Below are 23,023 nucleotides of genomic sequence, written 5' to 3' on the forward strand. Positions count from 1 at the left end.
CCTTAGGCTTCATGGGATCCGGAACCTTCTTATCAATGCGCGGTGCCACGTAAGTGGTCCACACGTCCAAATCCTTGCGGTCCCAGCGGGCCATAGGAATCTTCGCTGCCCTGCGCCTAAAATTCTCATCATACGCTATCGCAGCAAATTCTCCCGCCATCGTAAAAGCGGAACGGACGATGGACTGATACACCCACAAATGCAAAGCTCTCCGAGGGTAAGCTGCAGACACAATTCCAGCAAACACCTGGAAGCTATTCAACCACCTTTCAAACGTCCTATCCGCTTTAGCTAATACCGCCCGTTTTTTAGATGCAGCAAAGCCCCTTTCCTGCGGGTCCTGACCCTCCAGGTGGGGGGCAAGATTGAATATGTCAATATAACGGCCGTCCAAAATCCTGGACCGTATTTTGGTAGCCAAGTGGGCACCAGGTATGAGATCCCTGGCTGAATTGGTGGCAACCTTCACATCGGGCACGACAATCCAGCACCGCCCCGTACCTTGCCCTATGGGAGTTTGCCCTACGCTCCCAAGCCCACTTCGGGAGCCCCGTTGACTCCCCAAAGCCCCAATAAAGCTTCAGAGAAGCTTCCTCATTGCTACTCAAGCTAGAGGAAGAAGTACCTGAAGAAGAGGAAGATGTGTCCCTCCGACTCCTCTTGGCGCGCTTTCTGGATTTCTTTTTCCGAGGACGGTGACCACCGGAAGAAGTCTTCGGAGGTGGAAGGAGGCTATCCTCCATTGAAGACTCAGAAACATCACCCTGCTGAATGGAACCCGGGATAGACTGAAAAGAGATAACTGGTGAATGACCCGAAACCAAACGCGCAGCCGTTGAAGACGGCGCACCCTCTGCCTGTGCTGACCGGGTGCGAGCCGACGCCCTTCTCCTGGGCGTGCCCCTGGCACGACCCCGACCTCTTGGCGTGGCAGCCTGTGGTCCAGGCAAAGCCGAGGCTTGAGCCCCAGAATTAGGCAAGCCCTTGGCTGACGTAATCCCTCTCTCCTCTTCGCTAGATGAGGACATCAGAGAGGATGAGCCAGCAGGAGAGGCTGGCCTCGCAATAGAAGTTGATGGAGTTGAGCGGCAGTGCACCAGGTCATCCCTTCCAGCTTCAACATGGGCCACTGCAACAGGATCACCAGCCAAACCAGTGACCGTGGAGCGTCTGCGACTCAGCGACAGATTAGGGACAGGTGAACGCAAGGCTTGAGAAGGGCCTTTTATAGGTCGCTTCGCTGAGGGCACTGGACCAGGCACTTTAGGCATCTTCCTTTTTGGAGCCATACCTACTATCAACAGAAAAACAGATAAGCAATTAAAACCGGCAAATAATACAACAAATTGCTATAAGCAATGACCAGCTGAAAGCCAAATTGGTTCAATCACTTTCAATCAGCTGCAACCATAGAAACGACCAGCAGGTGGCACCCTGCAACAAAAACTGATTATAAACTGCAATTATTAAAACGGCCACCAGGGGCCAGCACACCACAAGAACTCAAAATGGCACTCCCGCCCAAACTGCACTAAACGGAGGGCTTTCAACCCGCCCTCAACCAGTAGGCCCCCCTTGAGGCCCAGAACCGGCCGAAAACCGGCCAAATGGTTCAAAAAACCGCCAAACGCGCCAATGCAGGAAAGGCAGCTAAAACAGCGCCTAAACTGCGCCTCCAGCCAAAAGGCCGATTAAAGACGCTGTGCACACCGGAGCGCGCCCTCCGACTGCTGCTAGCGTGGCAGGGGAAAGAAATGCCCCCAGACCGCCCACCACACCAGGTAGGAAGCCAGCAGCGTGGAGCCGGCTCCCTCGGCTGATCCAGGCCGCTGCGCACGGTGGGGGAGGGGAAAACAAAATCGGGCCCACTACCAGGGGGCCGCAACCAGGCCCAAACACTGACACCGGGCTGGAGCCGCCGCTATGAGCGAGCCCACCCGGCGCTCGGCCTCCGAGCCTCCCGCTCCGCAGCAGAGCGCGCCGGAGCGCGCCGAGGGCAGAGCCGGCCCAGGTGGGAGGGAAAAAATTCCTGCGACGGCAGCCGCTAACGAGGCGTCGGCCCCAGAAGTACCGCTCGGGGGGGAGCAGAGCCGGCCCAGGCGGGAGAAACAATTCCCGCGACGGCAGCCGCTAACGGGGCGCCGGCCCCAGATAGTACCGCTCGGGGGGGGGACTAAATAAATCAAAGAAAATTAAAAGGGGGACAACAAAATTAAAGCTAAATTAATTTTCCCGAGCCACTAATCTCCAAGGGGCCACAGGTATAATAATAAAGCCAGGAACCAAAGAAGCAACTGAGGCACAGCACCAACCCCCGCCGGCGCCTCAGCCGTGTACCAGGCCGCGGACTGCCTAAGGGTCTAGTATCCCACCCCAAAGTGCCCCTCCAGGAGCCCCACAGGGCCCTGAGCCCCAGAGAGATGTGGCAGGGATAAGGGGAACTAATAAAATTAAAAACCAATTGATAAAGCAAAAAAAGGGGGGTGCAAAAGGAGAGAAATTCAATACAACCAGTCCTTCACTGTCTGATCTGATCTGATGTCCACAGCAAAAGAGAAAGTAGCTTCTGTGGATCCTGCTTAAATACCCTCTGTTCCCTCCCCTAAATCTGCAACATCAAATTTGCCCCAGCAACAACAACTCCAACCAGTGCTAGGCTCCTTAATACCAACTTGCCTAGCTAAATACAGGGTGCTTTGTCCGGCCCCATCCACAACACGTGCTCTCCTTTAGTGAGAATACGCTTTGCCAAATTGATATTCCACTGTTTGTTTTTCAAAAATAGCTTAAATATGAATATACTGCAGTATAGCAATTTCATTCCATGCCTGTGGTGTTTCTATAAAACTCTTAGCCAGCTGCTTATCTTAAAATTTAATTATTAGCCCCATCTGCAAAGCTTCAAATCATCTTCCTGTCACGGGGTATCAAAACTGCAGATACGCTGCAGCTTTCATTTATAGAAATGTAATTTTTATGTATATTTCCTAAAATGTTCTAGGTTTATTTTGTATTTTTTGTCATTTGCATCCATGCGGGAATCTCAGACCAATACAAAAATTCAAAAGTGCTTTATTAAGAAAAAAAAGAACCTCACCTTAACTAACTTCAAATCCATTTTAAAGTTTATTTACAGCCTTGCCTTTTTTATGTAATTAATTAATTAAAATATACCGCCCACTCATAAAATACCAAAGTGATGCACAACAACATATATGCATACAATTAAACACACAGTACCATAGAATGTGTGACTCATCTGGGGGGGGGAGTATTTAAACAACTGAGTAAGCTTTTGGTTCATAAGAAATTACACGGAAAGGGATAACAGATTATTGTAAACGAAAGTGAAGAGGGGTCAAGATGCTACAAGGAAGAAACAAGAAGTTTACTTCACAGACATGGCTGCATGGTACCATGGCAAAATGTGAGGAGGACTCATCTACCCACGTTAACATGTAAACACACTACACTCCACAACCATACACTAAATATGCCACAACACAGATGCCACGCAACCACACCCACCACACAATGCAGGTAGCAATTTGTTTGTGTTTTTGTTTTGTATGAGTGAAGGCCCAGGGTGGTGATGGGGAGTTTGCCGGCCGAGGGGAAATAAGTGGATTGAGAGATAAACTGGAATTTATTTGGGGAAATTGGGAGGTGTTGCCTATAACAATTTCTCATTTTCCAAATCTACCCCAGGCCCCAAAGCTTGGTTTCTGCCAGGCCCTAGGGATAAAGAGAGAGAAATTAGGGAGGTGGGAATGGCTGAATAAACCAGATTTCCTCAATAGCAAGTGAACAGGCTAAATACCATTGAGATTAGCTTTGTGAGTTAATATTTGTAAAGCAGGTGTTAAATTACCCAGCCCATTCAAGTCAATGGGCTCATCATATTACATAAGTCAAGCAGAGCAGTTCTCATGTCAGCATTCTGACACTTGGTGAGGGAGCAGTCTTAATCAGAAATAAGCATTTCTGAACACAGAGAGCCATATATATCTATGTATCTAAAGACTTGCATGTGCTTTGTTTCTCAGAATAATTCCGTAAGATGGAAATACTGCAGAGCTATTATAGCAGCAATGTGCCAGACTACCAACTAATGTCATGGGAAACTGTTTAAATGTGTAGGCAGGGTGAATCTCGCTTTATAGCCAGCAAAGGATGTTCATGTGTGATGATTCAAGTGGAGGCAGAGAAAAATATGGGGGGGAGAGAGAGAGATTGCAAAGAGGAAATAAGACTCTCATGCTAGTTCAAGCTCCAAAAAGCCAGAAAATTGGAAGCTATGGCTGATGACTTAACAGAAGTGCCCCATGATCAGAAATGATGCTGTACTTACTTACAAATAGTCCTTCATGTACCCAAAGGTAAAGGTTTGTACAAAAATTTAATCGTTTTTTTAAAAAATAATAAAAGAACCAGATGAGGGAGGAAAGGGGTCCCTGGCACCAGCAAAGATGGCTCATGTTGCCTAGGTCCTGTATTGGCAGCATGCCCCAGTCACCCTTGCGCCATTTGCATCACGTGTAGCAAGTGAATGCCAAAAGAGAGCATCTGTTATCTTAGCACTGTGACCTAATTAACACCTGTAGTGGAGCAGCAAAGCACAATGCCTGTTCACCCCCAAATGAACATCAAGCAATGGGAAAGTCTTGCTTTATAAACCGCCTCAGTGGAATGCACCCTGGCCACTAAGTCAATGATAGGGGAGCTGAAACTGCTTATAGAAGTTATGATGTCTCCTGTGTTTTCAAACCATATTCTCTTTTTAGAACAATGTTTCTGTCATTTTCATAATCACCAACATCTTTCTTTCAAGAAATGAGAGAAAGCAGAAGACAAAATCACCTTATTCCAACAGGCTTTGGGGAACTGGCTGCTTTTAATGAAATGGCTGGTGCCATGTTGATTTTATTGTAATTATTTCTATGTTTTTAACAGATCTTTATATATATCATATAGTTTTAATTCTATTGATGTTTTATAGTTTTTTTTTCATGATTCCTCTCTGTTTTCAGCAGTTCCTATTTTACCTGCCTTGAGTACCCTGTCAGGGGAAAAGGCAGGGTATAAATAAATATATTATAAGAATAATAATTCTTTCTAAGCTTTTTTGAGACTCAAAGTGAAACGTGGGGTGTAATTTTAACTAAACAAATTGAATAAATAGATGTTTGGCTGCCCTAGTGAAGACTGGCAAGGTGTCCCTGCATCACCACTTCTCTTTTCATTTGCCATCTGCAGAAACAAGGCAGGGATTACAAATGCTCTCCATCTTGGAGATTTCCAGCTGCTCTCAGTGTAGCGGGTGGTGGGATCAGTCCTAAAGCTCCCTTCCATTCTCCCATTCTTCTCCACAAAAGCTTGACATCCCTTTTTGTTAACTCCTTCCTTCCAACCTGCACAAACAAAAGTTCTTCCCACTGAGGTCACAAGGCTTTTCTCAGTTCAAAAACTTTACTAGTGAGCAGACAAAACAGCAGATGCTGGAATAAACTTGGGTCCTTAAGATATAAAACAGAGTCCATAGGGTGATGTCAATGGTGACTGGGGGACACTTTTATCTCAACCTGACCAGTTGCATCTCTTGATCTGCTGGTATAGCTTGCTAAGAGCAAAGGTGTGCATTGAAAATATATCACTCATTAGAATGTCCATGGAGCCAGTTGCAGGAAGAGTTTGCCAACATTAAGCTTGTTTGCGCTGTAAGTCTTTTGTGGCATTGTATTGTAAAGTTTGCAGAACCCTCAAATATTCTAGAGTTCTGAACATTAGAATAGCTGGTGCTGTAATTCACTCCTTAACAAAACCGTTAAATGATCATTCCTACCTAAGCCTTTAATTTTGAGATAATGCTTTCATTGCCTTTTCCCAATGAATTTTAATATAACTGTCAGTAGAATTTCAAATCACAATGACAGGCTATAGGAAGGCCTGGAAAAGTTTCATAACTTAAGAATTTTTTCACATCTAAATAATTCAAATCCTGAACCACAGTTGTGACTATTTAAATGTGTAATTCCTATAATTATCATCATAGATCTTTGGGTATAAAAACTGCTTGCCACACTCTGACTGATGCAGAATTTTTCAGTTTGTGTGTGTCAGAGAGAGAGAGAGAGAGAGAGAGAGAGAGAGAGAAAACTTGCCAAGCTGCTATCCTAGAGCTTTTAATGTGCATGTATGTTTTCAGTGGTTGCCTGAAGAATACTAAAAGCACCATTAAATCTGACTTACTGAAAGGCATCACATTCTACCACATTCATTTAGGAATAATGACATTATAATGCTATTGAGAGAAGTCAGAAAAAATAATTGATCCTGCTATTTTTTTCTGTCAAAGTATTTTTTACCTCATTACTTGCCTTAAAAGTTATATTATTCCAAACCAGTGTCTTGCAATACGTAAGACAATCTACTGTTAATCATGAAATATTGTTATCTTCATATAGGACACACACATCAACACTTGAAACATTTCAAACTGTGGTCACTGTGTTGCAGTAAGCACATTTTACTAAATTCCATTTAAACACTACGGTATTTAGGAAACTAAATGAAACAGCATTTAACTCACCTATAGGGCACATTTCTAAACACCAAGCATGTGCTACCTTGTTATTATGAAAGAACGGTAACCACAGTCTTTGATATGAAACCAACAGCATCATATTAACTCACATGACAATATTGACAATTCTAAATACAAAGGATTACATAACTCAAATTGAGAGCATATTGTACTTGACTAGACACTGTACTGTGAAAAACACATTTGTCACAAAGACACCCTGAGGTCTCAAGGGCCCTCCTCAGGAGAGCTAGGTTTGTATCCCCTCCTTCTGACATGTCAAAGGTGGTCATGCATAGTCTGGGTTAATAAAAAGGTTAAACTGTTGAGTTTCTCTTTGAATCAAGTTTAGTGGATGACTTTTACTTCAGGTTCAAACTCTATGCATAATTTAAATCCTCCCTTCATCAGATTGGCTAACAATTGTGGCGTTTATGTACGGGTAACTCACATGTTATGTGAGGCTTCAGTTCTTGGGGGACCATGCATAAACACAAACATGCAAAAAGCTAAGAACCCCTGTTACTGCCCCTACCCCCACAAGGTAGAAGGCTGGTTGCCTAGCTTTGGGAAGGAGGTACATGGGCTCTGGGCAGGGTCCCAGAACCCTCCTGTCTCCTTCCCAAAGTTGGATAAGCCCGCAATTGCAGCTGTGTGTAGGTGGGGTAATAAATTAATGAACAGTGGGTTTCCTCCATTCTCCATTTATTCCCACCTGTGTAAAGCTGTGATTGCATAAGTAAAATAAGTGTTAGATGTGAGTTACCTGTCTTCATTTTGCCTTTCTATGCCTTATACTGATTGAATCATTTTTGTCCCACGAGGTACATTCTTTTCTGCCAGTGTATTTTAGCCCAGAAATTCTACAAATGATTTTAAGTTTATCTTGATTTGAGACAGCTGTAGGAGTGCTAATTCATTTGGGATAAATAATTTCTGTGCTCTATTTCTCTTACCTTCATCATTAATAGTGATGGACTTGCTTTTGGAAGGAGCTATAATTATACTGTCTGAGACTATAGGTGTACCAGATGTTGCAGGTGTTACACCAGTTAACAGCACTTCTACTCTTTCATCCAGTCTACTGCGGGCTCTGCAGCATACAACAGCTAGGAAAAATATTTTGTATAATTAGTTCTCTGAAATAAAAGAAGCTCATATTGAGAGCACATTACACCTGACTACATTATGCAGAAGACACATGTCCCAAAGATCATGAGAGGTTTCAGTTACAATCATAAGATGTTTGGTGAGTGAGCATGAGAGATGGGGTCTTTTTAATGGCAGCTGCACAACTTTACAGCACCCTTCCAGCTGAGATATGTTCCCCACTTTAACAACTACCTGTCAGAAGTTAGAGATTTCTGTTTCAATAGGCTTATAACATTTGATTATCTAATTCTCGCTGCTGCTGTATCAGTTTTAGACGAAAAAAGTCTTTGTTTTTTAACTGCTATTATATTTTGTTTTTAAATGAGTTTTCAGCTATGACAGTATTTTGTTAGTTTATGATCAAGTTGGTGAGTCAAATCATGATAGTGGGGCTGGGAAAAAATCGCATCTGGCAACCAATGCGCCCCTTTGGTTTCAGATAGTGCATGGGTAGATGAGTCTAAAAAACATGGGGCAAAATTTTCATGGCCTGCTAACTGCTATAGTGGCTCATTTACCAGTAATGTATTTAGCATTAACTCTAGAAGTGTGTGGGGACGTGGGTGGCGCTGTGGGTTAAACCACAGAGCCTAGGACTTGCCGATCAGAAGGTCGGCGGTTCAAATCCCTGTGATGGGGTGAGCTCCCATTGCTTGGTCCCTGCTCCTGCCAACCTAGCAGTTCGAAAGCACATCAAAGTGCAAGTAGATAAATAGGTGGGAAGATAAACGGCGTTTTCGTGCACTGCTCTGGTTCGCCAGAAGCGGCTTAGTCATTCTGGCCACATGACCCGGAAGCTGTACGCTGGCTCCCTCGGCCAATAAAGCAAGATGTGCGCTGCAACCCCAGAGTCGGTCATGACTGAACCTAATGGTCAGGGGTCCCTTTACCCTTTACCTTACCTAGAAGTGTATACAGTGGTATGCTGGGTTACGAACTTTATTCGTTCCAGAGGTCCTTTCTTAACCCAAAACCGTTGTTAACCTGAGGTGTGCTTTTGCTAATGGGGCTTCCCGCTGCCGTCAGCACGCAATTTCTGTTCTCATCCTGGGGCAAAGTTTGCAATCCAAGGTACTATTTCTGGGTTAGCAGAGTTTGTAACCCAAAGTGTTTGTAACCCGAAGCGTTTGTAACCCAAGGTACCACTGTACTCAATTCTGACCAAACTAAACCTCTTACACCAAAATATACTCCACTATGAATGCATATGTAGAAGAGGATGCAAATAATAATTAGTTGTTGTTGTTGTTGTTGTTGTTGTTGTTGTTGTTGTTGTTATCACTACCATAGGTACTACTACTATAAAGTCTTGTCCATTTTGAAATAACCTAAGTACAGCAATTTTAAAGAAAACACCAGGCTCTACCTCGTATATCTTCAGCTGCATACAATAAGAAAGCTTTGACCACTTTAAAACCATTAACTGTCTCATTGTAATTATTGATTTCCTTTCCCACCCCACTTCTGAAACCTGGGCACAAAACTGACTGCACATGAAGTCAATGGTGAGTGAACCATAAATACTGCATGTGTTTTGTGAAGCTTTCAGCTTAAAATATTAAAATATGGTGGCTTGTGATTATAAAATGCAGCATGTCTTATAAGCAATTCATGATTGCTAAACAACAGCTTAAGGGCACATCCCACATTCTTAGTTCAGCTCTTTAGCATTGAGCTAGCAATCCCTGACTAGAGCTGGCACTGCAAATGTGGTCATGCTGAGTGCAGTCACAATCCAAAGGACAGTTCATTTGTTTAAATTGGCTTAAAAAGTGTACTGTTGAATTAAGGCCTTCATGAAAAACACAAATCCCATCACTGCTTCTTTATTGTAGTGCAAAGCAAGGGTCCTCAATCTTTTTGGATCTGGGGATACATTTCAAAATTTAAGGAATTTTTGCGGGTATCACAAAAATAGATATTTCACAAAAGATAAACTGGTGATGCTCAGACAAGCCCCCCACCCCCAGCCACCCATAGGCAAAAAAAACCTACAATCACAAAAACAGACAAAAATAAGCAGGCAGCCATTGCCACCCTGCAAACAGACAGCCTTCTTCAGGCAAAAAAAAAAAAGGCAATTTAAAAATAATTTAAAATAGAGAAGGGCAGGAGGCCTTGGTGGTTGACTGTTATGTTGGGGACCCCAGGTGCAAAGTGTGAAGAGCAGACATTGGACTACTGAATATCTGGACCAAAACACATGCTTATTCTGGGGTAACATGGTATGTACATTCATTGTCTATCTTTACTTTCTCAAAACATCCATGTGAATGGATTTTCTTCCATGCACTATACAACTAACTTAAAGAATACCAATATACACATTTGTCATTATAGTACTTTATGAGGGTGCCATGCTGTGCAAAGAAAGAACGAAAGAAAAGATTTGGTGGTAATATTCAGCATTCCATCCTTAATTAATTAAACTGCAAATTAATGAGATGAAATCTGTAATTAAGATTATACTGGCATTTTTCTTCAAGTTAAAGGTCTTTAACAAATTAGAACAATGGCAGTACGAATAATATCTATCCCATTAAGTTCAATAATTTCATTCCTCAATAAGTCTCTCAATTACCTTCAAACACCAAGACAGACTATTGTTTTCATTCCTTTACAAAAGCTTTTGTATATAATTGACTCACACATTTTGAAGTGCCCTTATCAGCCCACGTGGTGTGTTTTTATAAAGGCTATTAGCTTCATCATTAAACTGATTTCCAATGTTCTTAATAGGTACCCAAGGAACAAATTAATTCTGTAATTGTGCTTTAGCTAAGAAATTAATGTATATACTTTTGGCATACTATCCCCAATTTGAAATAAACTAGGAATCCAACTGATATGGTTAACGTTTTGTTACACAGAAACTTATTTTCCTAGAACTGCTTTTAAGAATATATTTGTTGTTGCAATATTCCACATAGCGCTCTATGGTAATACATATACCTTAATTCAGTGCATTTTGCCTATGTATAACTATGCACTATTGGTTGTACCTACTTAAATGGTAGACCCATTGAAATTAATGTACCCAAGTTAGTTATGCTCAGCAACGTCAAAAGGGTTTACTCTGACTAGGATTAATGCAGAATACCACCCTTTCTAGAAGTTCTGGGGAAGGCTAGAGTACTTTTTTATGCAGAACATCCTAGGTTGAATCCCTGATGCCCAACAGAGGGCTGGAAAAGATTCCGATCTAGAATCCTGAAGAGCCGCATAATTTAGACAATATTAAACTAGCTAGAGAAACAGTGTGATTGTATAAAGCAACTTCCTGTATTCCCAACATCTGCTGTCACCTAAGTAGCAAATTGGTTTTCACTGGTCTCACATATGAACAGCCCTGCTGGATCAGACCCGAGGCCCACCTGGTCCAGCATTCTGCTCCCACAAGCAGGACATGATTATAATAGCATTCTCCCCTCATGTTCCCTACTAAACAATATTCAGAGAGGAACTGCTATCTGTTAGCCTTACTGAATGATAACCCTGTAGTACACAGCTAGCTGGAGCCACAAAAGATTTAGTCTCTCATTCTGAACAAGAGGAACCCATTGCTACATAGAGAGATCAGTACTGCTGAATTACAGCCCATGCATTCATTTATGTGGGTCTGCCTTTGGAAATGGTTCAGAAACTGCAGCTAGTTCAGAATGTTGGAATCAGACTGCTGACAGGGAATAAGCAATCTGACTGTATAACATCAGTCTTGGCAGGACTCACTGGCTGCTTAGACATTTCCAATCCAAATTTAAAGTGCTGGTTTTAACCTATAAAGCTCCATATGGCTTGGAAGCCTAATATCTGACCCAACACCTGTCCCGACATAAGCCTACCGAGACTCATTAGTCCTTAGGAGGATGGCGACAAGGGAAAGGGCCTTTTCTGTTATGACCTCTCATTTATGGACTGCTCTCCCCAATGAGGTCCACCTGGTGCTGACTTAACATCTTTTTGCCAACAGGTTAAGTCCTTCCTTTTTTTTCAAGCGCATTTGATAGGGCAAGCTGAGTGGGCTGTTAACTGGAGCTACTGTTGGCTTCCCTGCTGGTTCTGTTTGGATCTGCTATGTAATTTTTTCCTGCTGCTTTTTGAAGCATTTGCTGCTTTGGTGTTCTATAATTATTTATTACTGAGGGCTGTTTATGTTTTAACTTTTCTGTGTATTTATTCTACGCTTCCTAGAGACTGCTGTGCATTAAGCAACTAACAACTGAAATAATCATATGATTAAAAGTAAAAGTATAAGATGTATATGGAAAAATACTTTGAAAGGGTAAAGCAATTTCTCCCATATAAATTGGGTTTATATAGCCATATAAATATATACCATATCCATATAGATTGATCAAAGTGGGGTAAGTAACCCCCCAAGGAGAGGGACTTTTTGGTAGTGGCACCCTGTTATGAAACAGTCTTCCCAAAGAGGCCTCTCCAGTGCTATCTTAGTGGTCCTTTTTGGTGACAGAACCATTTTGCTCATCCAAGACTTTGAAATATGTCTTGGCCCTCTCCATTTTAAAATCTGTGTTTCATATTGTATTTTAATTGCTTCATTTGTCTTCTGAGCTTAGCAGACAATTTATGTTACAGCCATGCTAGAAACATTCAGGTAATAAACAGAAATAAAAAGTCCTCCTAACACGTTTCAATTGGGATGCAAGTTACAAATAAGCCTTTTGACATCCAGCTTCTTGAGTGTAGGCTACAGCAACATTCAAAACAATTTAGAGGTCAGAAAGAGACATTTAGGAAGAGCCAGTTTGGAGATATGAATGGGGTGGTCTCTACTTATATGGATAAGTCACAGAACCAGAACTTAACTAAGGACGGCAGACTACCTAAGACGTTTTTTGAACTAATTGACAGCATGGACCTGATTGACATTTGGAGGACAAAGAACCCCTTGGGTAAAGAAGGAACATTCTTTTCTGAGGCCCACTTGTCATGGACACGAATCGACCAAATATGGACATCTAGAGGGCTGGCTCCTAAGACCAGAAAAGTGGAAATCTGCCCTAAAACTTGCTCCGACCATAATGCTCTGAAAGTGGAATTGAGACTTACTTCAACCGGTTCCTTCAGGTGGAAAATGAATGACACTCTACTAAGAGATCAGGAGATTGTAAAGAAGGCCCAAAAAACTTTAAAAGACTATTTTGAAATTAATTTGAACACTTCAGTGGAAAAGAGAACAATCTGGGACGCAAGCAAGGCAGTTATGAGAGGGTTTCTGATACAACAGAATACAATTAAGAAAAAACTCTGGAATGGAAAAAAGGACAAGATATTAGAGAAGATAAGAGATGGTGAGAAAAAATTGAGATCCAAACCAAAATCCAAAGAGATTCTAAGAGAAATTAAGTTTTATCAGGCACAATACGCGAAATTGATAAATCAAGAAGTGGAATGGAAGATTAAACAAATGAAACAAAGATCATTTGAATCAGCGAATAAGTGTGGGAAACTGCTAGCTTGGCAGTTGAAAAAAAGACAAAAATTGAACTTTGTTACCAATCTAGAGGTGGAAGGTAGAAGTATACAGAAACCTGAGGAAATTAGAAAGTGTTTCCAGAGATATTTCAAAAAACTTTATACGCAAGGGCCTCAGGAAGAGACTGAGATAGATCAATTTTTAAAAACTAATGGATTCTCAAAATTACCTCAGAAAAAGATAGCAATCCTGAATCACAGAATAACACAACAGGAAATTGAGGATGCCATTCAGAATATGCAACTGGGCAAATCTCCAGGTCCAGATGGACTCACCTCCAAGTATTATAAGACATTAAAGGACTACCTGATACAACCACTAATGGAGGTTTGTAATCAGATTATGGAGGGGAAGAAGGCACCGGAAACGTGGAAAGAAGCTTTCATCACATTGATACCTAAAGTGGAAACTGAAAAGACTCAACTGAAGAACTACCGTCCCATCTCACTCTTAAACGTGGATTATAAAATTTTTGCAGACATTTTGGCAAGTAGATTTAAGAAAGTGCTAAATGAAATAATTCATAAGGACCAGGCAGGCTTTCTCCCAGGTAGACATATGTTTGACAACACTAGGAACATCATTGATATTTTGGAACTTTTACAAGCAGATATCAATACTAGAGCTGTGTTAATCTTTATTGACGCAGAGAAGGCCTTTGATAACATTTCTTGGATGTTTATGAAGAAAAACTTGGAGGGGATGGGAGTGGGACGGGGGTTCGAAAACGGAATAGAAGCAATTTATTCAGAGCAAAAGGCCAAACTGATAGTGAACAATGTGGTGACAGACGAGTTCAAAATTGAAAAAGGGACACGACAGGGGTGCCCCTTATCCCCTCTTTTATTCATCTCAGTCCTGGAGGTGCTCCTGAATATGATTAGGGAGGACCGGTTGGTGCAAGGAATACAGGTCGGAGTGAAACAATTTAAACTGAAAGCCTTTGCAGATGATCTGGTTCTAACACTACAGGAGCCAGAATCTAGTACAAAAAGAGCTTTAGAATTGATTCACGAGTTTGGTCGGGTGGCGGGATTTAAGTTGAACAAGCAAAAAACTAAGGTTTTGGTTAAAAATTTGACATCTTCAGAAACAGATGGGTTTCAGAAGGAGACAGAATTAAGTGTGGTTAAAAAAGTGAAATACCTAGGGGTTCATTTGTCTGCTAAAAATTTGAATTTATTTAAAGAAAATTATGAAAAATGTTGGTTGGAAATCAAAAAAGATTTGGAAATTTGGTCAAGATTGAAACTTTCCTTGTTGGGTAGAATCGCAGCTATAAAGATGAATGTATTGCCGAAAATGTTATTTTTGTTTCAAACCCTACAGATTGTGGACAGAGTGGAATGTTTTGGAAGGTGGCAGAAGGATATATCAAGGTTTGTTTGGCAGGGCAAAAAGCCCCGGATAAAGTTTAAAATATTAACTGATTCAAAAGAAAGAGGGGGGTTTGCCCTGCCAGACTTGAGATTGTACTATGAAGCTGCGGCCTTCAGTTGGATGAAAGATTGGTTACTTCTTGAGAACACTGATGTCCTAGATCTGGAAGGGTTTGACAATGCTTTTGGTTGGCATGCATATTTGTGGTACGACAAGGCAAAGGTTCATAAAATGTTCAAAAATCACATTGTCAGAAAATCAATATTTATGGTCTGGACAAAATACAAGGACTTATTAGAAGGTAAGACTCCGAGGTGGCTATCACCAGCAGAGGCCAAGGCCTGGAAAAAACCCAATATGGAGGCTGGCTGGCCAAAATATGGGGAAATCATAGAAAAAGTTGGAGAAACTTGGAGGCTGCAGAGTTTTGAAAAACTAAAAAATAAGGTGCAAAATTGGTTTCACTATGCTCAAATTCAAGAGGTTTTTAAGTTGGACAAAAAAATAGGTTTCCAGGTGGAAAAATCGAAACTAGAGACAGAACTGTTAGAACCAAAGACCAAGGTACTTTCGAGAATGTATAACTTGCTGCTTAAATGGAACACTCAAGATGAGACAGTCAAATCAGCAATGATAAAATGGGCTCAGGATATTGGGTACAACATTATGTTTGAAGACTGGGAAAGGTTATGGACCACCGGTATGAAATTCACGGCATGTAATGCCCTGAAAGAGAATATTATGAAAATGATATACAGGTGGTACATGACCCCAGTCAAGCTTGCTAAGATATATCATTTGTCTGATAATAAATGTTGGAAATGTAAGGAGGCTGAAGGGACATTCTTTCACCTCTGGTGGACTTGCCCAAAAGTGAAGGCCTTCTGGGAAATGATTTATAATGAGTTAAAAAAGGTGTTTAAGTACACCTTTCCTAAGAAACCAGAGGCCTTCCTCCTGGGCATTGTTGGCCAGAAGGTGTTAAAGAAGGACAAAACTTTTTTTATGTACGCAACAACAGCAGCAAGAATCCTCATTGCAAAATACTGGAAGACACAAGATTTGCCCACACTGGAAGAGTGGCAGACGCAGTTGTTGGACTACATGGAATTGGCTGAAATGACCGGCAGAATCCGAGATCTGGGAGAAGAAACAATGGAGGAGGATTGGAAAAAGTTTAAGGACTATTTACAAAAATATTATAAGTTATATGAATGCTAAAAATTTGCATGATTTGAAAAATCTAGCTTCAGCAACAAGATTTGGTGTTATGGGAAATTAAGTTATAATTAAGAAGGGACTAAGGTTTAAAATGATATTACATTTATATTAAGAAGTATTTTAAACCCAAAACATAACTATTTGAAAGTACAAAGCAATACATGAAACAAGATAATAATTTGCTGATTTTTTTTTATTATAAAGAACGCAGGGTGAGGGGGATGTGGGGAAGTCCGGTAGGTGATGAAAAAATGTTTTGAAAAGATGGATTCTTTTTCTTTTTTCTTTCTTCTTTTAATGTTATGTACCTGACTTGTTTTTTGTACTTCAGAAAAACAATAAAAATATTTATTAAAAAAAAAAAAGGAAGAGCCAGTTTGTTTGTTTGTTTATTTATTTAGTCACCTAAATGTTAGGGACCATGGCTCCAACTATTTCCAGACTGAATTATAGCTGGGGGGGGGGGGACTATTTCCATTTATATAAGAAAAGTTTGCAGTTCTTGGCTCATATGTACCTGGTGCAGATTTATAGGGTGGCGATTCAGGAATTCCATGAATTGGATAGATCCAACGAATTCCCCGGATGACTTCATCCTTCATTATTACAGTTTTGCTGAGAAACAGAAGTAATATATACATATGAATATGATTACTCTAGAACATTGATACAAGTGATATTGACAATACAATTAACCAAGATTTCCAGCAATGCTTTGTGACCATTTTGAAATTTGTTCAGTGGGACCAGCTTCCAGAAGGTGCTAACTTTTTTGGAACACTGAAGTAAAAGGCTTTTGGTTGTTTTTAAATCCACTTCTTACGACGATCATAAATAGACTTCTTATTAACACTTGTCATTAAATCAAAACAAAGATAATTAAATGAATCATGTCAGAAGTTAATCTGCGCAGTAAAAATTGTTTTCAGTTGGAGTTGGGCACAAATATATTCTAAGATAGTGGCTATTGTGTTTTGCTACTATCCTATCCTCAACTATTTACTCTTCTTTTCTATAGAGAACTATAGTCAAAGAAGATAACAGACTGGAAGCATAACACATCAAAATAATTGCTACAATCAAATAATTTAAAATACAGTTTACAAAATTCATTGCTCAAAGTATATCAATTAAACAGTTTGGTACAACCACCACTATCACTCAAGGGCAACAGGCTGAGTACATATGTGGCTCTGAGTATCCTGTCCATACCCCCTGGGTGAACAAGTGGAGAGGTATCCATATCAGCCTGACCAGACAGAGCCATAGCTACATCACAGACCATTACTATTGTAACTGCAGCTTCCAAGTCAGAATTGTATGCAGTGGCCTTAATCCTTAAGGTGTTTAGCAAATCAGTGGCAGCAGACTACTGTAGGTTCCATTAACTTCCTTGGTAGGAGTCTCTCACCATTCAGAAGATCTATGCTGGATGACCCTGCACAGATTCAGTCATACTGAAGAAAGAAAGCTTTCATCACTGCCACAGAGTAGATACTAACATGAGGTCTAACATGCATTCAGTTGTATTCAACTCTAACCCCCCATCATTTGTGCTGTAGTTGTCATCACAATAGTTCCATTGTCCTCAAAAGCGCAGAAAACAGTGGAGTCTATATGCCACTTTCTAGAAAACACCTAGAAGCAATCTTGTCAAGTTCCAGAGCCACCACTTCAGTTTCAGCTATCCAGAGGGCATCATTGTTACGATTTGTATTTTGAATAATGGGGGGAAAGTTCTTAAAAAACAAAAACTTTGAGAAGATTTGCTGGGATAGCCAGCTAAGATTTGTTCTGCAAGATGGTTGTTTTCAGAGGACTGAGTTTCTAAGGCTGGCAGAGAGAATACTTGGAACATAATCCAGGTGCATTGCTCTCCACCACTTTTCTCCAGGGGCAGGGTACTATCATATCAACTAGCATCTTCACACCTCTAAATTCAATAATATCAGTCTAATAAGCCCTAGATAGCTCAGTTGGCAAGAGTGTGGTGCTGATAACTCAAATGTTGCAGGTTTGATCCCCCATATGGGACAGCTGCATATTCCTGCATTGCAGGGGGTTGGACTAGGTGATCCTCAGGATCCCTTCTAACTCTACAGTTCTATGATTCGATGTACAGTAATATTTAAAAGGTTTGCAAAGTGTGAAAAATCATTCTAGACTTAGTAAATTCTAACCATTTCTAACCATTGCAACATTTATAGCAATATATAAATACTACAATAAACAATCTTCTAAAGTGATAGAGCTCACAATTATTTTTTACTTCAAATAATAGCAGACATCAATTTTATCTCCTCTGTGACTAAAATGTTTACCTTGTTAGTGCTTTGCTTAATTCAAAGGTGTCATCGTAAGACCATTTATCAGCATCCAACTTTTCAACTTTAATAACCAGCACAACTTCATACAGTTTCATTGAGTGAGGTGCAAAGAATACTGGAATATCCAACTTGTTTTTTGGGCCCAAAACGATTCCTAAAAATACAATAAGTAATTTAAACACATATTGTGAAAGGAGTGGTTTGTCAACTACTCACTATCATGCCAGAAATTTCATAGAATCATAAAGTTGGAAGAGACCACAAGGGCCATTTGAGTCCAACCCCCTGTCAAGCAGGAAACACCATCAGAGCACTCCTGACATATGGTTGTCAAGCCTCTGCTTAAAGACCTCCAAAGAAGGAGACTCCACCACACTCCTTGGCAGCAAATTCCACTGTCGAACAGCTCTTACTGTCAGGAAGTTCTTCCTAATGTTTAGGTGGAATCTTCCTTCTTGTAGTTTGGAACCATTGCTCCGTGTCCGCTTCTCTGGAGCAGCAGAAAACAACCTTTCTCCCTCCTCTATGTGACATCCTTTTATATATTTGAACATGGCTATCATATCACCCCTTAACCTCCTCTTCTCCAGGCTAAACATGCCCAGCTCCCTTAGCCGTTCATCATAAGGCATCTCCTATATATTCAGTGTCAGTTTCATGGAAATAACAATTTGGTATAGTATTTCTCAAACTGTGGACCATAATGTGGGCTGACCTCCCCTTCTTGGCTGACATTTTGCAAATGCTGAGTTCAGTAAAATTTTCAACATTTTCAAGAAGACTCTGTGGACAGAGTTTGAGAATCCGTGCTTCTGGTATATTAAAAAGCACATTTAAATTGGTTAAAAAGTGACACAGTTTTCCGCTGGAAAATTCCATGTGTGTGTGCTTGTCTCAAAAGAAACGGCAAATTGTCTTTTAATTGGAGTTTTGTGGTATGGTGGTTTTTACAATTTACACAGCAGTGCTTGGCTTCTAAAAATCGAAACAGTGGTGCTGTGTAGAGTTGTGCCAGTCTTATCTAAATATTTTATCTCTGTTACAAATTATATTTGTTACCTTATAAATATTCAAAATAGATGGAAACAGAAATTCAAGTGTTTGATTAGAAGAGCAAAGGTGTCTTGTGTTTCAGGTACAGTGTGTCAAAGGAAAGTTTTCCTTACATAGTTTATTGCTGGTTCCTCCATAGGAAGCCAGCAGGGTTTTCACTCCAAAACTAAAGAGATGCAGATACCATCTCCTACTTGTCTTGCAGGTACTGATTTCCCCAATGTACTCTAAAAGGTAAAGTACATTTAGTGCCTACGGAAATTGTCTGCCTACCACTTAGCATGTACAGTGGTACCTCGGGTTAAGTACTTAATTCGTTCCGGAGGTCCGTACTTAACCTGAAACTGTTCTTAACCTGAAGCACCACTTTAGCTAATGGGGCCTCCTGCTGCTGCTGCGCAGTCGGAGCATGATTTCTGTTCTCATCCTGAAGCAAAGTTCTTAACCTGAAGCACTATTTCTGGGTTAGTGGAGTCTGTAACCTGAAGCGTATGTAACCCAAGGTACCACTGTAATTTATCAAAACCTGGAACAATCTAGGTTTGGGTGCAGGAGTAGTCATTGGAGAAATCATGTCTGATATTCCATCAAAATACAAGAACACACTTCAGAAAAAGCAGCTACCAGAAGCACAACTTCATGACGTTTCAACAACAGCTTGTTTTATCTGATATTGACACCAACAGTTTAAAACCTGTCAATGGGCTGAACCCTAAGAACAGTAAGCAGAGGGAAGCTTGGCAGATTTTATTATGTCCTCCTCGCACAGTATCCTCTTGCTTAGCCCCAGAAAAACCTGTGTGGTTGGTTGGTAGAGCCCTCCTGAACAGTGTGGGTAGGGGGAATCTCCTAAAATAGGGCAGGGCACCTTTCACATTCCAAGTAAATAAGGGTAACTCACAACGCATGCTTGAGAGTGTTTGGGTGAGGAAGAGGGAGTTAGAGAGGCCAGAGAGACATGCAGAGAGGTTTGGAGGGCCAACGAAAGAGACTGGAGTGTGGAAGAGGTGGTTGGGAGAGCTTCAGACTGCAGAATGGGCCTCAAACACAAGGTGGTGTTGGCGGCATCAGCTGTTGAGAAACCAAGGAAGTGCAATTCTGCTTATACGTGCAAGAGCCAGGAACCCGCATAAGTTGCGAGTTACCTGTGCTAAAAGTCTACTTTATTTTAAAGCCTTTCTATTTCAATGTTATAACAATCTGGCCACTGGCTCCGATTCATACAGAACCATTACAAAATTCAGGGACAACTGAATCCATTGGGGTTTTCAACTTGACCTGGATTGCACCAGGTCATGATAAAAAAAATCCATGAATCACCTAGCTGCTAGCATGCAAAGGACATCACAGGTGCATGCCAGGGGCTCAGTGGGCCAAATCGAAAGTACAGCTACCATTCAGAATAGCCTAGCCACAATGATCCACACACTGGCAACCTCAACCACAGTAATGCACTCTATGTGGTGCTATCTTTATGCATCGTTATTGTAAGGCAAAGGTAAAGGGACCCCTGATCATTAGGTTCAGTCGTTACCAACTCTGGGGTTGCGGCGTTCATATTGCTTTATTGGCTGAGGGAGCTGGCGTACAGCTTCCAGGTCATGTGGCCAGCATGACTAAGCTGCTTCTGGCGAACCAGAGCAGTGCACGGAAACACTGTTTACCTTCCCGCTGGAATGATACCTATTTATCTACTTGCACTTTGACGTGCTTTCGAACTGCTAGGTTGGCAAGAGCAGGGACCGAGCAATGGGAGCTCACCCCGTCGCAGGGATTTGAATAGCCGACCTTCTGATCAGCAAGTCCTAGGCTCTGTGGTTTAACCCACAGCGCCACCCACGTCCCTTTGTTATTGTAGTCATCTTCAAAATACATGGAAGTAAATGAATATTCACATAAGCAATCCACTTGCATGAACAACTTAACATAAGAAGATTTTTGTTTTATCACAGCTCCTCAATTTAACAGAAATCCCTTCTGTTAATGTTACATTGCTGATGTGAACATACTAAAAATGTACTCGGGGGGGGGGGGGAAGCTGACTTGTCTCAGTTTGACATGGGAAGCAGGGGTTTGGTTTTTTTAGGAGATGAACACAAATCCTTAAAAACTGCAATTAGTTCTTTGGAGTTTAAAATATGCCTCTCTGCCTTCTCTTGGTAGTTTTAGAAAAGTAATTACAGCCACCAACAAACTGCCAGCTAACACATGAGTTCCTGTCATTGCATGCATTGAAAATAATTTAGTAGCAGGAAGTCCCCCTGGGGGCAACAAGACTTGATGCTGTGACTATGCTCTCAGAGGGAATTGTACATAAAAAAGCATGGCTGACCTCATGATATGCCATCAAGTACAATCATTCCCAACAGCCATTGCTACAATCAAGCAATATGCATTGCGGCATGAGCTAGCTGCATGTATAGGCAGGTGGGAAAAGTGCCTATTTTGGCATGCAAATGGAGCTCAGTGGAAAGGGCATCTCTGGAATTTAATGTGAATGGAGAGAGGCAGCCTTTATAAGTGAATCTACATGACCTGATGGAAACCAGCAATTTGCAGATTCCACAGCAGACAACAGTTCTCACATTGGTCAGGATGGGGAGGATCAGGTGAGCTCACATTATTCCCCCCCCCCCGAACAGACTACTCACTTTTGTGAGCAATATAAGGCAAGATCTTATAGTGCTTAATATTGTTAGGCAACTAATATAAGGAGTATTTTTTAATTACTTTTTGAAAGCAAAAACACAAGAAACAAGAAACAGTACCAAAACAAGTGGGACTACGAAAAGAGTGACTGTGGAGACCCACCCAGATGGGTGGAGTACAAATTATTTATTATTATTATTATTATTATTATTATTATTATTATTATTATTATTACCACCCTCCCCTGTCCCAAGCCCATCTCACAATTTTTTAAAACAGGTGTTAAATGTGAAATTAAAGCAGTAAAAATGTCTTTGCTGCTGATCATTTCCACCACAAAATCAAACACTCTTGTTCTTCTTCAAACAAACAAAAGACCTGCAAGCGGTTGGATGTGAAAATCTCTAGAAGCAGATCACCACCTGGTTTGCACGAATGCCTTGCAGGGGGCCACCAAGATGCTGTTTGTCTACTGCTATAGAGAAAACCTGAAGCAAAAAGCCTCTCACCAGAAATTTTTAGATAGTGTTTGTAACTGGGGAGTTGCATCCCCACTTGAAAAGGCAGCCAAGAAGAAACAGTGCAGTATGTATCCTACCTCCCCCTTGGAAAACTTGCCCGGCTTCTGCTGTGCTGGGAGCATAAAGAGGCAGGAGCAGTTCAAGCATTAAAAGGATGCCACTGACTCAGTCATGTTCTGACCCGCAATGACCTCAAAGGCAAGTCCGCAAGAGGGACTGTGAAAAGACTTTTAAAGAAAACACAATGAACATTTCATCTATTTGTTAATACGACTGTCATAACTCAGGAAATAATATTTACCAGAGACAGAATATTTACAAGCTCTGGTTGCCGTTTCATGAGGCTTATCTTTCATAAAGATCTTGGCACTTCCAACAGAAGCTCTATACACTTTCACTGATTGAAAGCTTGAATTTAAAAGCTGTTCTTCTGGTATTAAAGAAAAGCAAGTTATAGGTGGTACATGACCCCAGTCAAACTTGCAAAGATCTACCATTTGCCCAATAACAAATGTTGGAAATGTAAAGAGGCTGAAGGTACTTTTTATCATCTTTGGTGGACTTGCCCAAAGATTAAAGCCTACTGGGAAATGATCTATAATGAAATTAAGAAAGTCCTTAAGTGGACATTTGTAAA

General features: G+C 41.1%; 1 protein-coding gene across 1 annotated transcript in view; it reads right to left on the reverse strand.

Annotated features, from left to right (window-relative positions):
• Nucleotides 1–23,023, reverse strand: part of CFAP47 (cilia and flagella associated protein 47) — a 200,419-nt gene that overhangs the window by 25,172 nt on the left and 152,224 nt on the right. Inside the window, exons 58-60 of the mRNA XM_081908931.1 lie at nucleotides 18,158–18,317; nucleotides 16,354–16,451; nucleotides 7,540–7,692 (exon numbers count right to left, since the gene is read on the reverse strand). Coding sequence (XP_081765057.1) covers nucleotides 7,540–7,692; nucleotides 16,354–16,451; nucleotides 18,158–18,317 — 411 coding nt within the window. The remainder of the gene's footprint in view (nucleotides 1–7,539; nucleotides 7,693–16,353; nucleotides 16,452–18,157; nucleotides 18,318–23,023) is intronic.

This window comes from Podarcis melisellensis (genome assembly GCF_964234715.1).
Source record: "Podarcis melisellensis genome assembly, chromosome: 4".
NCBI classification, from domain to species: domain Eukaryota; kingdom Metazoa; phylum Chordata; class Lepidosauria; order Squamata; family Lacertidae; genus Podarcis; species Podarcis melisellensis.